General features: G+C 40.1%; 1 protein-coding gene and 1 pseudogene across 2 annotated transcripts; both read right to left on the bottom strand.

Annotated features, from left to right (window-relative positions):
- Positions 1-624: 624 nt before the first annotated feature.
- Positions 625-2,608, bottom strand: LOC307049646 (metalloendopeptidase OMA1, mitochondrial-like; annotated as a pseudogene). The gene is made up of 2 exons: positions 2,502-2,608; positions 625-1,193 (listed from the first exon to the last, which is right to left on the bottom strand). The product of its transcript is annotated as a metalloendopeptidase OMA1, mitochondrial-like (transcript).
- A 12,418-nt stretch (positions 2,609-15,026) lies between these two features.
- LOC307050706 (E3 ubiquitin-protein ligase RBX1-like) lies at positions 15,027-15,475 on the bottom strand (the record flags this gene model as incomplete). Its single annotated transcript, XM_079700896.1, has 1 exon — positions 15,027-15,475. The coding sequence occupies one exon, from the start codon at positions 15,473-15,475 to the stop codon at positions 15,149-15,151; it is 327 nt and encodes a 108-aa protein (XP_079557022.1). The 3' UTR covers positions 15,027-15,148.
- Between the last annotated feature and the right edge of the window lie 8,385 nt (positions 15,476-23,860).

Here is a 23,860-nt window from a genome sequence, read left to right as displayed (position 1 = left end):
ATATTGAGAACATTACAGCTGATGCAACAATGTCTACTCCATCCCCTTGGTCACCGTGTCACAGCAATACAGTTTGGGAAATTGGCCTCTGCTTCCAGGATACATACTAATTGGTCTAAGCCACATTAGTAATCCCATACCCCTTGTCACAGATGACATATTTCTAGTGCCAATTACTTGTTGAGCAGTAGAGAGCCCATGGCCTAAGTTGGCCTCAGTTTTGAGGGGGAAGAAATGTTGTTCCATAGTTGGGTAAAAAGAGTTACTCTCTCTTCAGCCAGATGTGAAAGAGGAAGCATGTTGCCATATCTTATACATATGAAAGTTTATAGAATTTTAAAAAAAATTGTATAATACAAATTTATTCTATGGCATTCTCCTCATTGAAGGTATTTTAAATAGGTTAAAATACATCAATATTTTATGAAAAATAAACACCTAGTAGAAGAATTTAGATAATACCAGTAATATGCATGATTTGATGCTGAATATTCATTCTTTTTCATTTCAAACATCATTTTTTAAAAAGTAACAAAAAAGATAAGGATTGCTGCATTCTTCATATATCCTGTGTCTTACAAATTTTAAATCAACTTGTTCTTTTCTCAACTATACATGGTAGCATTATTTGCTCCTGGTTTCGTGAATGAGAATAGTATCAATTTTCTGTTTATTAACAGTGATATTTAGGTCTTCTTTCTCTGATTCTTCAAGAAAATCCTTCATGATGAGTTTGAATAGTAATCGAGGGTCTGGTCCAGAAAGTGGTAGGCAATTACAGTTCTCTCTAATTTTGAAAGCCTGAGGGATAAGTCTATGGTAGTGCTCAGCTTGATTTCCATGAGAAGGGTGCATGGATGGATAATGATCATGGAGGCTATCTGCAAATTCCACCTGCTGTCAAACACTGAACTGGCTCTCAGGTCCACACAAGCCTTTGCAGCAAGCTGTGGTCCAATTTTGTCAGCTTCAGCCTCTAATGTTGTACTATAAGGTCTATCAAAAATATACTCCTGCAATTTAAACTATATCCACTGGCCCCAAAGTGTCAAACTATCCCAAGGACAAATGGCCCAAATCATTGTGAGAAAAATCAGACCTAGGAAATCATATAAGTGAACCAAACAGCCTTTTCTACTGCTTGCCTAAATACTGCATGTGCTAGTTCATGGCCCAGAAGGATGAAACAGAGGCTGTGGATGTCACAGCAGAGAGCATAAAGAACCTGGGTCTTTGATGATATCTATGAGACACTGCATCAGCAAGTTCTGATACCTGACCTGTTTCAGAGAAGGGAGAGAATATTCCAGACATAGGGAACTGGTGAGGAAGGGCTACATATTTGAGAGACAGGAAGGGACTGTTGTGACTGGATTATTAAGCTGTGAAGAGTTTCCTGAGATGAAGCTAGAATGGTGAGGAGGGACCAAGTCATACAGAGGCTTGTAGTCATACTAAGTACCAGTTAAAAATTCAACCACTGGAACTGAGCAAATTCCAACTCTCCTATTTCCAGCTGGGTAACCTTGGGAAAGCTACTTAATCTCCTCTCTGAACCTCAGTTTCCTCCCTTGTAAATGAATGGCAACATATAAGCTTCTCCACAGTGTTCTTGGGAAGAGTAAATGAAATATTGCAAAGAACTTAGGAGTTTGATAAATGAGCCAAATAAATGAAATAGAAAGCAATAACAGTTATTACTGTTTTGGGGAAGAACTTATGTGAGATTATGATATTAACTATAATGATTTGGGGCACTAAGTTTAAGCAGAGAACATCATGATAAATTTCCATTTTACAAAGTTCCTTCAGCCTGCAAAGTGGGTACACTAGAGAGTGGCAGGTGTAGAAGTGGGAGACCAGATAGGAGAGGTTATTGCATATTTCAGGCAAAGATACCAGAGGTTTAGACTAAGATAGAGGAAGTAAAGATGGAGAAAAATAGGTTAGAATTACTCAGGAGTAAACTGGCAGAATGTGAAAACTGACTGAATATGAGGGGTGAGGTAGAGGGAAGAGATATAGCTGACTCAAAAGTTTCCGACTTGGTGCATTTATTAAGCCAGGGAACCCTGTAGGAGGAGTGGGTTGTATGTGAGTGCCTGGGTGAGTAGGGGGAGGAGTAGATAACTTTAGTTTTGGACTTGATGAGTATAAGCTACCTATGAGCCATGCAGACGGAGATACTTAGTCAGCAGTTGAATATATATAGCTAGCCTTTAGAGGAGAGGTCTGGTCTAGAGATATAATTTTGATTGTCAACATATAAATGGTTACTGGCGCCATGGGGATGGACGAAAATTGGGAAGAGAAAAAACAACCAGACACTAGAGGAAATCCAAAGATTAAAGGCCAGTCAGTGAGTCAGAAATGAGTTTGGTCGCAAATATTAGACCAACCCAGACTGGCTTGAACAATAGAGGGTTAGGACATAAGAACAACCAGTGGCAACGTGGGCTTTAATTAGATTCAGCAGTTTAATTGCGTCACCAAGTTCTCACTTTTCTCCACTTCTGGGTGCTGCCTCATGTGGTGTTAGCTTCCTTCTAAGGCTGGGTCCTTCTGCAGTCTCAGGATGGCTGCCTACAATTTTGAAGGCTACATGCATCTTTTTCCACACCGAAAAAGGAGAGTGGGTCTGCTACTTTCTCAGAGAAGGAGGAGGCTTCCCTCTCTGAAGTCCCCAGGGAAAGCTCTCCTTTCATTGGCTAGAGTTGGGTCACATGCCTATCTCTGAGCCAAAATTTGGTAAACTTGAGAATGGGATTATGGTGATTAATTTGAACCATGTACAACCCACACAAATGTTGAGAGTGAAGTTAGGTTCTCTACTGCTCATTGGCTGTGAGCCTGAGGCTTGCCTATCTGGACAACACTGGTTCAGGTATCAAAATAAAGGAGTTTGGATATTAAGGAGGTTATCATAGTGCCCACCAGAATCAAGGAGTGAAACAGACTGAGAGGCAGACGGCTTGCGGATTCTGAAGGAAATGAGGAGAGGACATCATCTTCATGTTTTAGGATGGAAGGTATGGTCTTCTGGGATGGATACTGCTGAGACACCAAGTAAGGTGAGAAGAGAAAGGGAACTTTCTCTGGTGAGCTTAGTAAGGGGTGGTTATAGGGGCAGGTGGGGAGACAAACAGATGAGAGTTAAGGAGTGAAGGGAGGTGAGGAAATGGAAGGAGAAAGTGCAGACATCCTTTTGAAAAGACAAGGTAGTAGAGGCATAAAGAAGAATGGGGGGAGCATTTCTGTCCACTGCTGATACATTTTCTTGTTTTGAAGATGATAGAGTCCCCAGCATATTTAAGTGCTTATTGAAATAATCTATCACAGAGGGATAGGCTTTATATGAGTGGGATGGCGCACTTTAAATATGTGTTAGAATACTTTAGGTTGCTGGACCAGTATCCCTTGATATTTTGTCTGACAGATTCTGCAATGACTGTGAGGGTTCTTAGTCATAGCAAAGATACATTTGTCTGACAGGTGTGTGAAGAGTCCAAGAGTCTCATGTGTGCTCTGGCACACTGGGAGAGAAACACCTGTGTAGGGTATTCAGGAGGTGAGAGAGAGGGGCTCCTAGCATGGGTGAAGGAATTGACTTTGGGAAGGAGGCATGCCTCCTCCTTTGTGATGGGAAGAGAAGAAAATGAGTTTGATCATGCAAAGTTGAGGAGCTCTCACCTGGTGATTTATATTTTATCTAAACAAGGAGGCAACTGCTGTTGAGAGATGAGGGAGAAAGGGGCTCAGGGGTTTGAGGAACATGGACAGGTTTGAGAATATGAAAATGAGATGACTGGAGAAACAGAGTAAGATTCTTGGGCTATGGTACCTTCACATGAGAAGTTAGAGACCTTGAATTTATAACACGACAGATTTTCCTGGCTGTGTGATTTTCTTTAGCAATATTCATTTGCCCGTGTTCAGGAATGGGGAAGTTGAATAGTTAGATTCATCCCAGGTTGTTTGGTTAGGGTCTAGTGAAAGGATGAAGGGTTGGTAGGATTAGGGGAATAAATAAGAAGAGTGATGGAAATGAAGGGCCTTGGAATCTAAGCTTGATATTGACAAAGTGAAAACAAGGAGGAGAAGCTAGAGAGTCCATTGATGGAGGTCTCAGTGTAGTTAAAACATAGCTGCAATGGTAGTGATTTATGAGCAAGCAGGAAGGATGGGCAAGAGGATAAGAAGAAAATACAAGTACTTAAATTCATGATTTTGGTGGTAGAGAAACTTCAGCTATTGACAGTATTCTGTGCATGACTCTTATAGCGATTGGCTCAAGCGAGGTGGTGACAAAGGTTCATTGGAGATGAGGTATGTCAGAAAAGACCTGGCTGCTAAAGGGCCATCTTTGGATGTTGAAGACCCCCAAGAGGACGGCACGGAGACAGACACGAATATTTCAAGTGCTCATGACCAAGGCTGGCTCTGAATAACATAACAGTAATGGAACGATCACTGAATCCAAAGTCCAGAGAACTGAGTTTTCATCCCATCATGGTTGCTGACTACCTAAGTAACTTTGGGCAAGGAGCTTAATGCTCCCAGGTCTTCATTTCTTCACAGAACATGAAGGAATTGTGATCTCTAAGATTACTTCCAGGGGTAAATATACTATTATTCTATGATTTCATTATATTAAACTGCTGGGCTTGAGTGATTCACTCTTCTCTCAAGTTCTGGGCAGACTGAGAAATAGATGTAGGAATAAGAAACCTATTAAAATAACAGCACGATTACTGGTAAGGCCGGACTGGACAGTGTAGCTTGGACTAGGATCCAAGAGTTCCTTCCATTGCCTTGAATTACATCTACCCACCTGGTCCTGGTGAAGCAGCTGGACAAGCACTGGCCTTTAGCTGCAGGGACAGGTCCTTCCCCTGTGGGCTCACAACGTGGAAGGGAGGTGGACACCAGCAGTGGCAGAGAGAACAAGAGGCCACAGGTGGGCAATGGTTGCTGCCTAACAGAGGGCAGGTCTGCTTATTAGTTTTGGTCACTTTCCTCCCTAGAAAGAATGAATAGAGGAAATGAGGGTGAAAGCTTTCTTTGATTTAATTGTCTCTTTTATCATCTGAGGCAGGAACTTGGGGAAAAGAAGAAAATGTTTCCTCCTTTATGACACACGGATTAACAACCAAAATTATAGTTTTAAGTTACATCTATGCAGTTGTCCTTATGTATAAGAGATATGCAGAGTTAACATGGAAAAAATTTTCTCGAACGATGCTAGAGTTCCAAGAACAATTTTCCATAGTTTTCCAAATGTTCCATTTGTAACTTGGAGTCAAGTCAGAATTATGAGGTTTCTAAGCAACATAACCAGAGACAGTAAACAGGGTTTGAGTCACTGTAAAATAAATTAAAACAAACCGCTCTCCTTCTGTCCTAGCTTTACCCAGGTCAGCTGAGGTGTGGATTTAATTTCTGTGACCTACTTTGGTGACGTTAACAACTGCAACAGGCATGATAAAAAGCAGGCTGCAAGCCAGTGAGAAAAATGCATTGAGTGTTCAATCACAGTTCTCTGGCTACCAAATCTTTTTTTTCCACTTTTTGTTTTATATTGGAGTACAGTTGATTGACAATGTTGTGTTAGTTTCAGGTGTACAACAAAGTGATTCAGTTATACATATACATGTAACTCTTGTTTTTCAAATTCTTTTCTCAGTTAGGTTGTTACAGGCCACCAGCTCTCTCTCTCTTTTTTTTTTTTTCCTTTTTTGCGGTACACGGGCCTCTCACTGATGTGGCCTCTCCCGTTGTGGAGCACAGGCTCCGGACGCGCAGGCTCAGCGGCCATGGCTCACGGGCCTAGCCGCTCCATGGCATGTGGGATCTTCCCGGACCGGGGCACGAACCCGTGTCCCCTGCATCGGCAGGCGGACTCTCAACCACTGCGCCACCAGGGAAGCCCTCCACCAGCTCTCTTAAATTGGTATTCTGTTAAGCTGCCATCCTTGCTACTCCTGGTTCTGAGACTTTAGTAGGGGGACCCTGGAAAGCAACTAGCCAAATGGACCATAAATCCTAGAACAACACAGCAGCTACCTCTGTACAATGGGGGATACCACACAGGCCCTGCCTCTGTCGTAGAAGTAGGCAGGCACTTTAAGGGTGACACCAGAGGGATGTCAGGAAAGTTCTATTTTTTCTTCAAACTTCTTCCCTATTGGTATTTCTAAAAGTCCACCATCAGATGCTTATATGGGGATGATGAAGGGAGGTTAAAACACTGTTTGAGGAATACTAGTTTAAATTTGAGTTTGTTCTAAAAATAGAACTACCATATGACCCAGCAGTCCCACTACTGGGAATTTACCCTGAGGAAACCATAATTCAAAAAGAGTCATGTACCACAATGTTCATTGCAGCACTATTTACAATAGCCAGGACATGGAAGCAACCTAAATGTCCATCGACAGATGAACGGATAAAGAAGACGTGGCACATATATACAATGGAATATTACTCAGCCATAAAAAGAAATGAAATTGAGTTATTTGTAATGCGGTGGATGGACCTAGAGTCTGTCATACAGAGTGAAGTAAGTCAGAAAGAGAAAAACAAATACCGTATGCTAAGGCACATATATGGAATCTAGAAAAACAGTACTGATGAACCTAGTGGCAGGGCAGGAATAAAGATGCAGATGTAGAGAATGGACTTCAGGACATGAAGGGGAAGGGGAAGGGGAAGCTGGGATGAAGTGAGAGTAGCACTGACATATATACACTACCAAATGTAAAATAGACGGCTAGTGGGAAGCTGCTGCATAGCACAGGGAGATCAGCTTAATGATCTAGAGGGGTGGAATAGGGAGGGTGGGAGGGAAGCTCAAGAGGGAGGGCATATGGGGATATAGGTGTACGTACAGCAGATTCACTTTGTTGTACAGCAGAAACTAACACAACATTGTAAAGCAATTATACTCCAATAAAGATATAAAAATTTTTGCGTTTGTTACTTAGGAGAATTTACATATTAAGTTGTTAATCTCTAAAATCTTAGTGTGTATTAGGCTTGGCAAATCGCATCCCACAGGATAGCTAGCTGAGAGCAGGCTCCCTAAGAAAGGGGCAGGACAACATGCATTTTGAACTGCTGGGGCATGGGAATGGCTGAGGGGGATGAGGGGCAAGGTTTAGGAATAACAGCCCTGAGGGAGGAAGCACCACAGGGAAACCAGGAGATGGCTACTAACCAAATAAGCGAGATGGTGCTGCTTGAGCAGCAAGGAGGACATCAGTGATCGCCTCCACTTTTCTCAACCTCTGCGTAAAGTCAGCTTAGCTCCTTGCAAACGCCCAGAAGAGCACCATGCCCACCCATGATAGAGATGGACACCGGAGGTGGAAACTGCAGCAGCCTCCACCCCTACACCAGTGCTGGCCTCAGTACTGTTCAGAGGTTCAGTTTACACACACACACACACACACACACACACACACACACACACACACTTGCAAAGCAACAACCATGAGAACAAGTGAAATAGAATTAACAATGACCCCAATTTAAGTACTAATATAAAATGGAAGCTCCCTAGAATACCAAGTGGCAAATATGCCACCCGATCATCATTGATTGAGTGATTTCAGAACCAAAGTACGAATTATTCTTTTTCACTAAAATCAGTGCATGCCCCCTCCTGGTACTCCCTTCTGACCACAACTTGGGGAAGCTGCCCTTTTTATCTTGTTCTATAAAGTGCTGCCAAGTGGAGAGAACAGAGAGAGCTGGGAAACTGGAAAACTCCCCTTAACTGGAGCTCAAGTAATTAGAGCTTCCATGTAAATGTATACTTTTTTCAGTAGTTTTCCAAAATCTACAAAAGAGCCATGATACATGGATTTGAGCATTTCAAAAAAACATTCCCAGGGCAAGTTAAAATCTGGTGTGAACGAGTAGATGACTGTGCAACATATTTTCTGTGGAGTTGGAGGCATGAATCCCCTTCTTCATCAACACTCCTCTCCAGACGATATTCTGGGCTCTGCTGAGGGAGAGCGGAAGCAGCAGGGTGTGACTAGTTCCCTTAGTGCACTGAAACGTGACTCAGAGGCCATGTAAGTTTTAGCATTATTGTTACTTAAATAATTTAACTATATTAAGTTCCTTGACATATTATACATACATATATAATATTAAATTCCTTATAATTTAAAAGGGATTTTTAAAATTCACCATGCCCTGCTTACCGAGGCAGGAAAGTGGGCTCACTGAGTCTAATGATTTTTTTTAATAAATTTATTTATTCATTTATTTATTTTTGACCGCCTTGGGTCTTTGTTGCTGAGTGCAGGCTTTCTCTGGTTGTGGCGAGCGGGGGCTACTCTTCGTTGCGGTGCGCAGGCTTCTCATTGCGGTGGCTTCTCTTGTTGCGGGCCACAGGCTCTAGGCATGCGGGCTTCAGTAGTTGTGGCACGAGGGCTCAGTAGTTGTGGCTCATGGGCTCTAGATTGTTGGCTCAGTAGTTGTGGTGCACGGGCTTAGTTGCTCCGCGGCATGTGGGATCTTCCCGGACCAGGGCTCGAACCCGTGTCCCCTACACTGGCAAGCGGATTCTTAACCACTGCGCCACCAGGGAAGTCCGAGTCTAATGATTTTATAAAGTGTTCTCCAGCTTGTTACATAAAGTCATGAGAGAGAGAGAGAGAGAGAGAGAGAGAGAGAGAGAATTCGCCAGCATTTTCTAAAGCATCCTTTACCTAACCCTGAGGTAACCACGATATTCTATTCTCCAAGCACTTCAGCTAATTGTGGTTTTATTGTACAAATCAAACAAAGTATTTCTTTTATTCAGCTTAGCACGGCTGCTGCACATGCATGATGTGTTCATTTCCAGGACACTGGGAAGTCTCAGGAGACTAAACTGGCAGGCTGCAGAGAGAAAACTAGTGGTGCTGAATTTCGATGTCACTAAATTTTCTGAGTTATTTAATCTCATCTCTCAAATAGGCAAATCATCACTCTCTTTGGATGACTCATGCAGGAAATCAAACCTCTTTGCTTCAGTTCAGTTTGTATTTTCCTCAATTTAATTATCTTAGTCACATGTAGTCCTATTCCCAGACCAGTCCCTGTTGTAGTATTTAATTAACATGGTCATTGACAAGAAAGGTCTTGGCTGTGCTGGAGGTTTTCTGTTAGATTCTAAGTTCCCCAGAGAATGGGTTTGAACCAAGCATTCAAGGTTGATTTCCATCTTTTTTTTTATTTTGACAACTTACTTTGTACTTTTATTTATATATACTTAAAGTGTGTTAAGGAAGTAAGAAGAGGAACTACAGCTACTGGCAGAAATTGTGGAAGCTTAATTAGTTGTAATATTTATTTATGTTTTCCCCCTGAATTGTTCTTTCTCCAAGATTTGTTAATATTACTCAGAGCTACTGGAAGTCCAGCCCAGGATTCTTTGTGGTGTGGAAAGCACAAGCTCCAGAAGCTTTCCCTATCTTTCACAAAACTTCAAGCCCATTGATAAGGTGATGCTGGGTGTCCAGAAAGAGAGAGAGAATGTTCTTGAGAGATCAGGTGGAGACACACAGGAGAGATTACTGGGGATTGGGAAGGGATGAAGGACTGGGGATCCTGCACATTCCTCTGTGCCCATCTGTGGAGTCACAAGGGGACTGGTATGTGGCTTCCAAGGGGTCCGGGGAAGTGGCCACAACAGGGAAGGCTGCATGGTGCATGCAGGGAGGCAGGCCCCAGATGGTGGACCAAGATTTAAACACCTTGCACTGTCGAGACAGGTTGTGGAGAACGCAAAGAGAGAAGGGATCTCCCTGCCGGTCCCCTTTTACTCCTGGCCCTGGCTCTTGTCCCCTACCCCACCCGACTCTATGGAGAGCCTACTACTTACAGGAATCTTACTCTGCCCTCATGGTCAGTTCAAGTCTTATCTCTTCTGCTAAGTCTGTTCCATCCACTCTAGTCCACTTATTCAGCTCATCCTTAGAACTGCTCCCACATTTACAGATAGCCCCACACATTCGAGAAGCATTTGATGATCGATTGTCCTAAAGTCTTCTCTCGTTCCTTCATTGCACAGATACTGAAGTCCTGCTGGGTGTGCCATGGTCTGTTCTAGGGGTGAGACAGAATGACAGCTCCTGCTCTTTAATGTGTATCAGGCTCTTGCCCCAATCTACTGATAAGTCACGAGGAGGAAAGAGTCCTGTGACTCTTCAAGGAGAAGTGGTACATTGCAAACCCCCCAGAACACACCGGAATATCTGGGTAATTAAGAAAGGATGGTCCACAGGTGTCAGGCAGGATTCTATAAACCGCTAATCTCGGGCATAGTGAGATCTCAGACTTTTTTCTATCTTAAAATTTGTATTTGGTTATAATTGCTAAAGACATGCATGTAAATATTGACTTTTGATGTATGTCCTTTGACCTTAGAGTTGAGTTTACAATTCTCCTACAGCTCAGTAAAAAGGCTGGTAGTAATTTCTGAGGTGCTTATAAAGCAGATGACCCTTCATGTACAAGAAGTGTTCTTTCTTGCTCCAAGCTGAATGTATCCAGTGGTTAAAGGAACTTTCTTATACTCAGGAGACAGGAGTTGGCATATCCATTAAGGCTAAATATCTTCCCAGGCCTAAATGAGACATTGGTTTGAAAATCTGGCTTTCCTGCCAATAGAAAGATAAAGCATAGAAGTAAATTAAGAGTGGGTGGTCTTTTTTAAATTACTTGCATTGTCAAAGAATTTTTCCCCACAATATTGAAAGCCAAACATGTCCCTGGAGAGAGAGGTCTTGGATCCACAAGGAATAGTGAAGAGAGAACAGTAGATTGATGGTTTCTAAGGAAAGCAATTATCTTACATTTGGTATTAGAATCACTGGTTCAGACCAGTACTTATGAACCACTCTTCCTGTTGATTATCATTTTGTGAGGCAGAGATCACAACCACGGAATTAGGAATTGTCTTATTTATTTTTCTTGCAATGGTGTGCCAGTAGTAAAGTCTGGAAGAAGCAGGGTATTGGGAAAGAGATATTTGTAATCATTTACATGGTAAAGAAATAATTATGGGTCTCAAATAGACCCTAGAGGGATACCAGATGTTACTAGTAATTGAGAGGAAACCTGGCTGGGTATGTATGTGAAATAGCATCTCTCCTTACCAATGCCACCCTTGGCAACTGAGGATTCAGAGAGAAAAATTAGGGCTTTCAAAGCTTCACCTGCAAGTTGGCATGTAGTATTTTGCTTAAAAAAAAGGGAGAGGGAACTAAAGTATAAAAAGACTCTCTCTTCCACTGTGCCTGCATTTTATATGGCAGAAAGTTTCCTACTAAGGAAATAAAGCTAGGATTGACATCTCATGCCAAAAAAAAAAAAAAAAAAAAGTCAATTGCTTAAGGCTATATGCAAAAAAAAAAAAAAAAAAAAGAGAGAGATTTTTGTCCTTTCTTGGAAAGCTGACCCAAGACAAACTGCATCCTTCACTGACAGACACCAGATGAAAGGACCCTAGAAGAATGGCGAGGATAATTGTATTATGCCAATTTTATTCTAACTTTACAAAATAAGTGATATTTTATAGCCACATTTTGGGTCTTTGTGCTTCCTTTGGCTCTATGTAAATTAAACCACATTAGAGAACTCATGGGACCCTCATTTTTAGAGTTTTATCCTGTCATGTGTTTTTAGTTTTTCTCCATGACATGAGAATTTGACTTGAAGAGGTACACTTTTCAGAATTTTGTTTCTCAAGTTATATATATCCTTGAAGATTTTGTTTCTTGATAGGGACAGAAATGGAGGTATTCTGGGTTTCCTTTTAAGCAGGATGAATGATAGGGCTGACACAGTGGATGCAGTGGAGTCAGGGAAATACCAGCCCTTCTGGAATGTGCCATTCCTGTCCTGGCATAATAATACTAGGTTTTCTTGAGAGATCTTGTTACACTTCTGTCTCTGTTGGGTGGCATGATGATGTCTTAATCTTTGTAGATTTCTCACAGATGCTCCTCTTGTTTCAGCCAAAAGCCATTATTTAAGTTTATTACGTTAATGACTGAGAAATAACTTCCAAAAATTGAACTAGACAATAATAAAAATTAGCACAAGGCCAGATGATATTAACTAAAAACAGTATGAGTCACAGAGCACAGAGGTAAATTAAGTTTTGTGAATTTGGAGACCCCAAATAGAAAACAAACACACTTCATTTGCTTGGGGGAAAAGAAGAGGAAAGGGAAAATTTTGCATTGTTTTAATTATTTGTTACTATGAAATAGTGGATTTCAACCATCATGGGACTGCTAACATCCCACACATAAGGCAAATTCCAAGACAGTCTGGTTAGGGACTGAAGACTTGCTGTCTTCAAAACGTATTACAAACCATTTATTTCTATATGCTGCCCAATGCATGTTCACAGCAGCTAATAATATAAGCAGCTGGCCAAACAATAAAATAAAATGTTCTCTAGGGACCTGTTTGGTCATTTGAGGTTTGTCCTTACCTGACATTGCTAACAAGTCTTCTATCCCCATATTGTGTCTTTGTGTACCAAGGTGGATTCTTACCTGGTTATTAATGATGAGTCTCACTATGGTCTATACTACATTATGAAATTATATTTTATTTTTAATCTTTCCTTCAAATCAATATTTGTAACCAATATGAGAAAATCTGTGATTTTTTTTCCCTCCATTTCAAATCTTGGCTTTTAAGTAGCTGGTCAAAGGTAAACTATATACATTTATAAAACCATCAAATTATTCTTTCTATCATTTGTGGTCTCTTTTTTTGAAGTCTTGCTTTTATGAACAGTTTGAGAAACAGGCACAGAGCAGCCTCCATGAACCTGGTTCTGTTGTTCATTATATACTACAGGCAGGGCTAGAAGACATGCCAAAATTAAATAAATAAAATGACGATCACCCCCAAACCAGTTGGCAAGGCATTAACTTAGGGAACCTATGCAATAAGTTTCACTATCCTCGAAATAATTCAGGTGAGATGGCCTGTCTCCTTCTATACTTCCTGGTTACCATTTTTTAGCTTAAAATCCATTTTATCCTGTCTGCATGATCATGTTGCAGGACTAAACTGGTGGGCCTGAAGTCCAAGCCTGTGAAGGGAAGCTGTGCCTGGGAAACTGACCTTTCCTTCCCTTGTCTCACAGGAAACATTCAGAAATGTGCTGGGGTTGTTTTGTATCTGTTCCTTCACCTGGTGAACAGGTTGTGCTCAGAGCAGTTGGCAGCAGGTGGGAAAGAATGGTGGGAGTGAGGGTGGGCAGAGGAATGAAGAGAAGCTTCCTCTGCCTGGTGGAATCCTCACTCAGTGCTGATGATAATCCTTGTGGGAATCTGGGAGCTGAACCTTTGTTTGAGAGCATGCTGGCTTGTCTCTGGCTTTGTGTAACCACCTGCATACATTTCTGTCCGCTTTGCCATTAAAACGCTTTACATGTTTTAACTGGGTCTGTTGGAATTTTCAGTTGGATAAAGAGGGCATAGGTACTATCCTGGTACCCAAGGAAAAATCCCAAAGCATTACAGTTTGTATGAGATAATCTACTTAGTTGTGTATTAGCCTGTGCTTCTGTATCCTGTCGTTTGACCCTAAGTTCTAAAGTACAACTGAACTGACTTATACCTGTACGTACCATATTAATAAATATAGGCGATGTGCCTTGTTACAAATGTTGATAAAAACAAGACCATAATGTAGCACCCTATTAGGCCTGAAAATCTCTGCATGGTTAGAATAATGTTAACAAACAAGAACAAACAATTTCACACCTAAAAGAACTTGCTCTATTACCATTTCTTTCCAGAAGAAGTATGGAACAAGGCAGGTGGCCCTGTAAGTCACTGGACACTGGGTAAATATTGTTGCCTTTCAGGATAACCTATCTCTGTCTGAATTCTAGACTACCACAAGTGTAAAGCACACATTTATTTTAGTATTCTTCTGTATTCCAAATAAAGCTACTACAATCTGACCTATTCATGGCAATGGGGCAGGACAGAGCCATTCTCTAACACTCAGAACATGATAAGATCTGCCCATAGAATGTACTCAATGAAATAAGGTCTGAGCTGAACTAGATGCAAGCATATGCAAAGTAAAATGTTATTGGCTTCATTATTAGCTTCAGCTAAGTGAATGGAACAAACTGAAGTTTTTTTTAATTTTTAAAATAAATTTATTTATTTTTAATTTATTTTTGGCTGTTGGGTCTTTGTTGCTGCACGCGAGCTTCCTGTAGTTGCGGCGAGCCGGGGCTACTCTTCGTTGTGGTGCGCGGGCTCCTCATTGCAGTGGCTTCTGTTGTTGCCGAGCACGGGCTCTAGGTGCGCGGGCTTCAGGAGTTGTGGCACATGGGCTCAGTAGTTGTGGCTCGCGGGCTCTAGAGCGCAGACTCAGTAGTTGTGGTGCACAGGCTTAGTTGCTCCGCTGCATGTGGGATCTTCCCAGACCAGGGCTCAAACCTGTGTCCCCTGCATTGGCAGGCGGATGCTTAACCACTGCGCAACCAGGGAAGTCCCCAAATTGAAGTTTAAAGACCTTTTTTTTTTTTTAAAGCTTGCGAGTGCTTCAGGTATACTTGGATGGCTGCTTTCAGTTCCTTTTTCAGTGAACCAAATTTTTGTTTGATATAAACTTGTGGTTTGTTTATTTTTTTACCCCTTGTTTTTAAGCTTACAGGTTTTCTGAATTATTTGGGGGCTACTTGGTTTGGGAGTAGGGATGAATAGAATTTTAGGGGTGAACCCCCTGCCTGGCTCTAACCAGAGCAGCTTTGATCCTTCTCATTTACTGAAGTTCCATGTAATGCTTTCCTGTTGCGGAGAGGGAGATTTTCACTGCTTAAAAATGTTATTGAAAAGAGCTTGCAGAGAGCATTGTGCTAAAAAAACAAAAAAACCCCAAAACCTGTGTAGTTAAAGTAAACCATCATACAATGCATTTTTTTTTCCCCTAGAATCCAACTGGATTTTATCTGACACAGAATACAATATGGGTGCAGGAATAGCAAACTGAAAAGACAAAGCAGAAAAAACACAGTTCTATCTAATTTATAATTAAGTAACAGGAGGGCAAGTCATTAAATGGCTAATGAAACAGTTGAGCTTGATGGAAGAATTCTCTTTTTCTAGTGCCCATACTTTTGGAATTCCCACTCTCTGTTGTCCAACGGACACACCTGTCGTGTTTTGAGCCAGCGGGAGATGCAGTGGAAGCGAAAGGCATGGTTACAGACTCCCCACGCAACGGTGCACTCTTCAGAAGTAGCAGACGCTTGGTTGGCTTGACACTCTATGCAAAGATCCATAATGTGGTTCCGGCAGATGGCACCGTTATCAACCACAATATCCCAGGCCCAGAGGGCTACTGCATTACACTTTTTCACTTCAAAGCGCCTCTTGCCCGCGCCGCTGTTCGTGCCGCTCGGGGTATCCACATCCATCGCTGCCGCCATTTTGGAAACACACGCTCCGTCGCCCGGCTACTTACAATGCATTTTCATAAAGGGAGTTCATACTTCTCAAGGCCCATGGAGATGAGCCAAAGTTAGTAAGGTGTATAACCAAGGGGCACAAAGCTGAGAGGACCTGAATGATGAAGGCAGCGAAGGTGTTTGGGAAAGCAGCTCACAGGTGGGGAAACCTGCCGCTGTTGTGCGTGGAAAGTCCACGGGGAGGTCTGAACACTGGCAATGATGATCTTGATTGACTGTCATCTCTAAAGAGATGACTGCATGATTTCACTTGAAATCAGTCAAAATGTGATATAGAACCTAAAGCACTCCTTAAGTCCACCATTAGGTTTATGTCAGAATCTGATTTATTTGACCTGTAGATTACAATTCAAGGATTGCTGCTTTGGGGGAGGGTCTTTGTGTTAATGACAGAAAATATCAACTTGTATGCTTTATTCTCAGATTTAAAGGGAGTAAATTTGGGATTGAAAAAGACACTTTGAGAATGGATTTCTAGCTACTAATAGACTATCCTAGGGCAAACTGTTAGGCCACACATTTTTTTTTAAGTCAAAACCAAAGGAACATCTTTGTTTATTGGATGATAAAGTGGTACATTCCCCTTTTATCTGTTCTTACAAGGAAGGCTATTAAATTGTTTTACAAATAGACTTGCCCAGCAGGTTCCTATATGGGAACACACACTAAGAGATATTTAAATCATCACATGGAGAGAGAGAGGCAGCATGAAATGATTGCCAAGGAAGGCTGATGTGTTGGGTCTAGTGGAGTGAAGACAGGAACCCGTCCTGCCCCACAGGATAGCTTCCAGCTCTGGCCTGATGCCTTAGACCAAAAACAGGGTCCCAGGGACATATGGTGTCATCATCAAGGGGTCACTCTGCTAAGGGAAGATGTAGACTCAGACCATTTAGTTGAAACCTTAAAAGGAGATGTGAACTTATTTTGTACCTCCAAACTGGTCAAATGGGACCTAACAGTTGTCATTTCTTTCTTTTTTTTTTTTTTTTACACATAAGGGGACAAAATTAGCTAAGTACACATACAAAGAAGATGTTGAGATAAAGTGTTATAAAATGAGATGAAGTGGTGTAATAAAAGTCAAGAGTGATTAAGATGCGGAAAAAACCCTCAATAATTATAAAAATAAAACAACCAAATTAAAAATATGGAGATTGTATGAATAGCAATAAAAATAATTACTTTAAGGAATATTCCAGATGGTTAGTATTTCATTATATATCCTTCTAGATTCTCCATAAAAATGGTATAACACCACACATAGTTGTTTGCAAGTTGTTTAACTTAAAATTTTACCAGATGTATATTTTAACACCAACAAATATAGATCTACATCATCTCTTTTAAAGGCTGTATAGGATTCCATTGTATGCTGTAGTGACAGATTTCACCTCCTGATTGTAAGGATCTAACTTGGGGGCTGGGACTATGATGGTGAACAGGAGTCTGTCTGTAAGTGGGAATTTTCCTCTACAGATGCTTTTCCTCTTGCTGTAAAAAAACAGTAACCAAGACCATACACATATTCAGAGTTAAGATCATGAGAATTCTCATGATTAAAAGATAGTTTTGTGAAGGTCAGCAGGACCCAGGCAGAAGAATATTCTAATTTATTAGACTTGTCTCCCTATGTTAGATAAAACAGTTGAGCCAATGTTAGTTTGACCTACTCTCTTCCTGAGTCTTAAAGTGAAATATATACCAAAGAGAGTTAATGCCCCTGTTCCTTCTGATGTAATAGCTTTGAACTGGGATAAAAAGCTATCAATTCTGGTGGACAGAAATCTGGGGAGTCACTATAAATGCTGCAAGCTCTGGATACACTGGGGCTGTTGCAGTCAGTATTATCTTTATCCTACTTGGATGAAACCCTGCTCAAACTTTTCCTTCTAGATCATTCTAAATTGAAAATCTTGTGAACTTTCACAGATGACCTATGACCCAGGAGAAGAAAAACACATTAATTCTGAAGGGGAATATATCTGAATCCATGAAAGTCTTTCACTAAAACAAAAGTGAGAGGGTTGTGAGGGGTGGGGAATGTCACTGAATAGCTGTAGCTTTCATTTTGTTCTAAAAAGAAGAAAATTAGAATTATTTTTCTTTTTAAATGTCTGATGGTAAAAAGACCTTAAAACAGCTGAATTATTCAGTGGGGCTAAAGAAAATTAAAACAGGCTGGATGCATCATAATTCATTTAGCCAATTCTTTATAAATAGACTTTTAGTTTATTTCTGGCTGTTTTTAGTTTCTAGGCCTGCAAGCACACTTGTACATATATCTTGTCATATTTATTTGATTACACCCTTATGGTAATTGCCTTAAAACGCAGTTGCTGAGTAAGAGTTTATAAAACTTTAAGGTTTTTTGATGCGTATTGTTAAGTTGCCTGCCAAAAAGATAATAATTTATACCTCCACAAAAGTATATAATAGTTGTTTTCTTAATATTGTCACCAATACTACCTATTACCATTATATTAAAAATAATTTTAAAAAACTTGTCTAATCTGAAATGTGAAAAATAGTATATCATTTTTTTTTAAGATTACTCCTCAGAACAGTGATTGTGATCATTATTATGCTAGCAGTAATTTAGGACTTACTGTGTGGCCAACCACTGTGATAATCAAGCATCTTATTTTCTTCTCAGAATAGTGCAATGAAGTAGGTGCTATTAATTCATATATTCACTGACCAGTTATAATTTTTCTCACTGAATCTCTGTTTGTGTCTTTTGCCTATTTTGGGGGGGAGGGGTGTAGAAATGTACCTTAAACACCAAGGAAATCAACCTTTTCCATATAATCTCCTTTTCTGGGGGATATGTTTTCACTGGTATTTCTATTGGTCAAAAATAATTGATAATTCAGAAAGCATGGGGAAAACCCTGACACTGAATACAAACAGAAACAAATGAACCTCAACATGTATCAAAACAATAACATAACTGCACAGAGCAAAAATAATTAATCCAAGTGACTTTTGAATATAGTGCTTTGATGTACACCCTTAGCGGAATATATTCCAATGACAAAAAGGACTTAAAGAAATATTAAACATTACTTAATAGTAGTAGAGATATTGATGTAGTCATTCTGAAATTATTTGTGCATATCTTAGAACTGAGCAAATGAGTATGGATGGATACATAGATAGATACTTATATTGATATTGATGGAAGCAGGCTCTTACTGAAAGATTAAGGTGGTACAAACATAACGTAGGACAAGGAGATGAAGAATCTTGTAGTGTTTGATTGGAATTGGAAGTATGAGTATGAACTTATGATTCATATGTAGTAGTCTTGCTTCTCTAAGCTATCACCAAACTTGTAAACATGCTCCAACAGGAAGCAGGCTGAACAAACAAGCTGTTTGTTCCCCGAGAAACGTTTACTCTCCAGTGCCCTTCAGATGTGGCTGCAGGGGCCAGTGGGCAAGGAATTACCTCCCAGAACTAGGAGTCTTAGACACTAGGGGGTTCCTCTCAGAGCTAAATCAGGGAATTGCTCCATCACCAGGACAGGGATCCTCATGATTGGTGAACAGAAGGACTTGATTACTGCTATGGAAATGGTGACTGTGCTGTGTTTCCTCCTTTTCCCTTTTCTGTTCCAAATCTATCACTGTTGGTAGGAATAGAACTTTTCTTAGGCTGTAGGCAATCAGACCAAGAGGAGCCACATAATGGAGAGGAATGCTCATCGCCAAGAGATCTGGACTATGAACTTGATGATATCTTGGATGGGACTTTGGGAGTATCTTCTGTGGGAAAAAGGAAAGTAAGTCATGTGCACTTGGATATTTGGGTGGCTAAAGGGGCAGTCTGTGGAAGAGACTGCTTTCTCGCTGTCCCTAATACCAATTCTCCCTCCTCTATAATAAGAGAGATCTTGAATTTTCTCGAAGTCCCAGCATCCCCTGCACCTAGATATGGCCATGAGACTAAGTTCTGGACAATGGTATAAAAATGGTGGTGGTGTGTGTAAATTTAGGCTTGTGCCTTTAAAGTGAAGGAGGTGTGCTCTACTCTGCCCCTTTTTTTCTACCTTGCTTCAACTGTGGATAAGGTGGTGAGCCATCATGGGCCATGAGAATAAGTGGAGCATCCTAGAGATGGTACAACCATGTAGAAGGAGTCTGGGTCCCTGAATGACCTCATGGAGTAAATCTGTTAAGCCAGGATTGCACCATTTACTTCCAGTCTGGTGAACAAGAGAAAAATTAACTTCTAACTAACTTATTCAAGGTACTGTTATTTTGGATCTCTGTTATGTACAGCTGAACCTATGTTCCAATTTACATATGTAAGATTACATATTAGTGATTTTGCCATGCTACAGTTCTGAAATGTATAGAAATAAAACTATTTTTTGCATAAATTTTTTGTTGAGAAAGAAAAGTATTAGTTAAAACAGTTTCTCAGCTCACAAGTTCATCACCCTCGTCACTAAAAAAGAACAACCCACAGTTTAATTTATAATAACATCTTAGATGAACTGATTAGGAATTCATCTCAAAATGAGAAACATATATATCTTTTCATTTTTCATGCAAAACAGTTATGCACATTCTTTCAAACAGAAGTTTGAAAAAATGTTTGTTTGTACTCCTTTTATAAATGGAGGCTTTATATTCTCAAGTATTTTAATTGGTGACTTGGAAGGTATCTTTTCCAAACAGAAACATTTTTTGAAGCCTAGAGACATTCAAACACCTTCTAAAAACCCAAATGGCTTACATTAAAGCCACAAATTCAGACTTACAAGTTTAGAGTTCTTTTAGAACGCTCAAGAACTTATTTTTAAAAGGAAACAAACAATATAACATATACATAGAAAATATAAATTATTAAACATGCTAGCATACATATAACTAATGAAGACATGGAACTTTCCCCCCTTAATCATGAGATTTAAAAATCAACCTTTTCTGTCTATCTTGAACAAACTGACATTCTTCTAATTGTATATATAAAGCAGCTCTTTGGCATCAGGTTGGGACAGCTTCACTTTTTTGCCAAGGAACTTCGGACAATCTTTTAGATTCAACTGAGAATCCCTACAATTTCTTAGCTGAGATGTTTTTTAAAGGGCTTTGTTATTTTCTCATACAGCAAAAATAAGAAATCCATTGGATTTCAGTTAATGTACTCCTTTGGATCTCAAGTTCATGCCTAAAAATGAACAACCAAAATTATCACTGGAACACCAATTTTTATTTTTGAGGATCCACAATATTTACAGTCACATCAAATAGGTTAAAGTATGGATGTGTACTTCCTATTCACAAAGGAGTAGAAAAACACAGTCAGACAGATGACTCAAACTAAACATTAAGCTTTCTTGGCCAGGGGTGGGGTGCATTGGGGTGTGTGTGTGTGTGTGTGTGTGTGTGTGTGATCAATTCAAACACAGAAAGAAGACAATCAAAACGGGAGGTTTGTCAAGGATTTCACTGTGTACAGACCAAGTCCTTACCTAAGGTTTCATTTCTAGTCAGTAGGTCCACTTGAGAAGGTGAGTCGGGGATGGCAGACAGGCACACAGGTCTAGAGAATTCAGAAATTGAGCATCAGTTATTATGCAGATATGATCCTAATTCCCAGCTGACTTCACAGAGCACGACTGGCTATATTTCATTTCACATGGTAAGATACACTCAACACTGTGCATTTATATTTAATCTTTACCCTATTCATCTTTTTTCCTGGGACTGTGTCTAGCAGGTTTAGTTATAAAAACATGGGCAGCATGAACCTGGACCTGAGTTAAACAGATGTCAGGCAGCTTCACTGAAAGCCTACATAAAGCTTTCAAAGGGCCTCTTATCTTGGAGTTTGGCATCAGGCGATGTAGCAATGAGAATTCTGTCCTAGGCCTCATTATATTTGTCACAGTCCTTTTGAGTCAATACCAAAACATACAGATGCATTTAAATACAAATGTAAATAAAAAATAAGCACAATTTTATACCCTTCCTTTTCTACTTTACACATCCATATACCTTTCCACGTCTTATATAGATTTACCACATTTTTAAAAGTCTGCTAGATTCCACTTACTAACAAACATTATTGATTAGGCTGTTTCAATTTCTCACTATTATTAACAATGTTCCTGGTAAGAGCACCCCTTCCCAAGCTTTAACTATTTTATCAAAATATGAGAGATAGCCACAGATAAGGACTTTCTATATAGATGCAGATGTGGCATGGCACAACTCCAGGGGTTGCCATTAACACTAGAGTCTCTGTAGATGGCGGGCTCTGGAGTTGAGTCATGCACAATCTCCCAGGCTGTATGTGATGGCCTTGGCTACAGAATTCTATATCCTCTTAGGAAGATAACCTCTCCCTCAGCTCCTGGGGCAATGTCCCCACTCCCACTTCTCCAACATTCTTCCTTTGACTCTTCCAAGATTCCTGATAGACTAGTATCAAGGAGGACACCAAAATTAAATTGATTTTCCACCTTCCCTAAGACTAAGGAAGACTAAGAAGATTAAGAGACCAAGAAACCACTAGGATGAATTCCATCATTTGTCAATTCCCTAAATCTCTGTTCCCCTCCAACTCTGACTCTGCGAGAAGTTCAACCCTCTGAGTTCCTTCCTCATCACTCTGACCCTTGCCTAGCAGAATGCCTTATTAAGACCTAGGAATGACACCAGCTAGAGGCAGTACTTGGTGGGGTTACAGTTGCTGTTCATATATTGGGGTAATGCCATGAAATTGAGCGTAAGTAATTAAGTTGGGAAGTGAACATGGGAAATACTGGTAAGGAAGTGGAAAATTGAGATTGAGAATTGAAGGAAGACTGTCAAGGATACATTTCCAAGCATGTGGGCAACTGAGGCTCAATCCCACTGAGGAACTTGGGAGACCATACAGGCCATGTGTAAGGGTCATCCTCTCTGAGGGGTGAGGAAGCTGGAGGATTTATTCACCAGCTCCCCATGTATCATTGTTTTGTTGTTGCTTTCAGGGACATTAACTCTTTGAGACTTCTGCCTTGCCATGCTTGATGGCTGGGCCTGTTCCCAAAGCCAGACAAAAGTCCTCAGAATTTTACTACAGAGAGATACGTGTTAGGACAAGTCCCAATGTCTGCCTCATGGGTCATCCATGACTAGATTTTTCAGATATGTGAGCTAATATATTTCTTATTTTTGTTTGAGAAAATTTGAGTTGGGCTTCTATCACTTTTAACCAAATGAATCCTGACTAATCGATCCAAATAGCAGACATATACTGCATACCTATATATAATATACGCAGTGATATATAATCACTAAGTATCACTGTAAAATTATTGTGAGAGATATCAGATGAATAAGATTCAGGACCCATATCAAACATAATAATTCTGTGATTAATAATAGTTACCGTTTATTAATAGTTACAGTTTGAATTTTGTGGTCATCTACAATATATCAGTCCCTCTCTACGGTTTTGATTTGCATTTCTCTGATGATGCTGCTGATGGTGAGTATCTTTTCATGTGCTTTTTTTTAGCTATTTGTATATCTTCTTTAGAGAAATGTCTAATCAAGTCTGTTGCCCATATTTGAATTGGGGTTTTTGTGTTTTGGTTGTTGACCACTGGTCTTTTATTGTGTCCATTGTTCTGCCATTTCCAGAATGTCACATAGTTCGAATCATATAGTATGTGGTCTTTTCAGATTGGCTTCTTTCACTTAGCAATATATATTTCCCCTATGTCTTAAATGGCTTGATAGCTCATTTCTTTGAAATGTTGAATAATATTCCATTGTATAAGTTTGTCACAGTTTGACTATATTCACCTATTGAAGAGTATATTGGTTGCTTCTAAGTTTTGGCAATTATGAATAAAGATGTAATAAACATTTATGTGCAGGTTTTTGTATAGACATAAGTTTTTAATTAATCTGGGTAAATAGGAAGGGACATAACTTATGGTAAGAGTCTGTTTAGATTTGTAGAAAACTGCCAGACTGTATTCCAAAGTGGTGATGCATTTTGCACTCCTACTAGTAATGTATGAGAGCTACCATTACCCCACATCCCTACCAGCATTTGGTGTTGGCAGTGACTACACTAATAGGTGTAATGGCATCTCATAATTGTTTTAATTTTCAATTCTCTAAAGACATAGCTGAACTTAAGACAGGGAGATTACTCTGGATGATGAGAATAGGCACAATTTCACAAGGGTCCTTACATGTGAAAGAGGGAGGCAGTGAAGTTAGCATCAGAGGGAAATTTGAGATGCTGTACTGCTGACTTTGAAGATGGAGGGTGAGGCATGAGCCAAGGAAAGCAGACAGCCTCCATAAATTGGAAAGACAAGGAAACAGA

This window comes from Hyperoodon ampullatus, assembly GCF_949752795.1.
Source record: "Hyperoodon ampullatus genome assembly, chromosome: 3".
NCBI lineage: Eukaryota > Metazoa > Chordata > Mammalia > Artiodactyla > Ziphiidae > Hyperoodon > Hyperoodon ampullatus.
The sequence above is the reverse complement of the archived record's forward strand: the minus strand, read 5'-3'. Positions and strand labels throughout refer to the sequence as shown.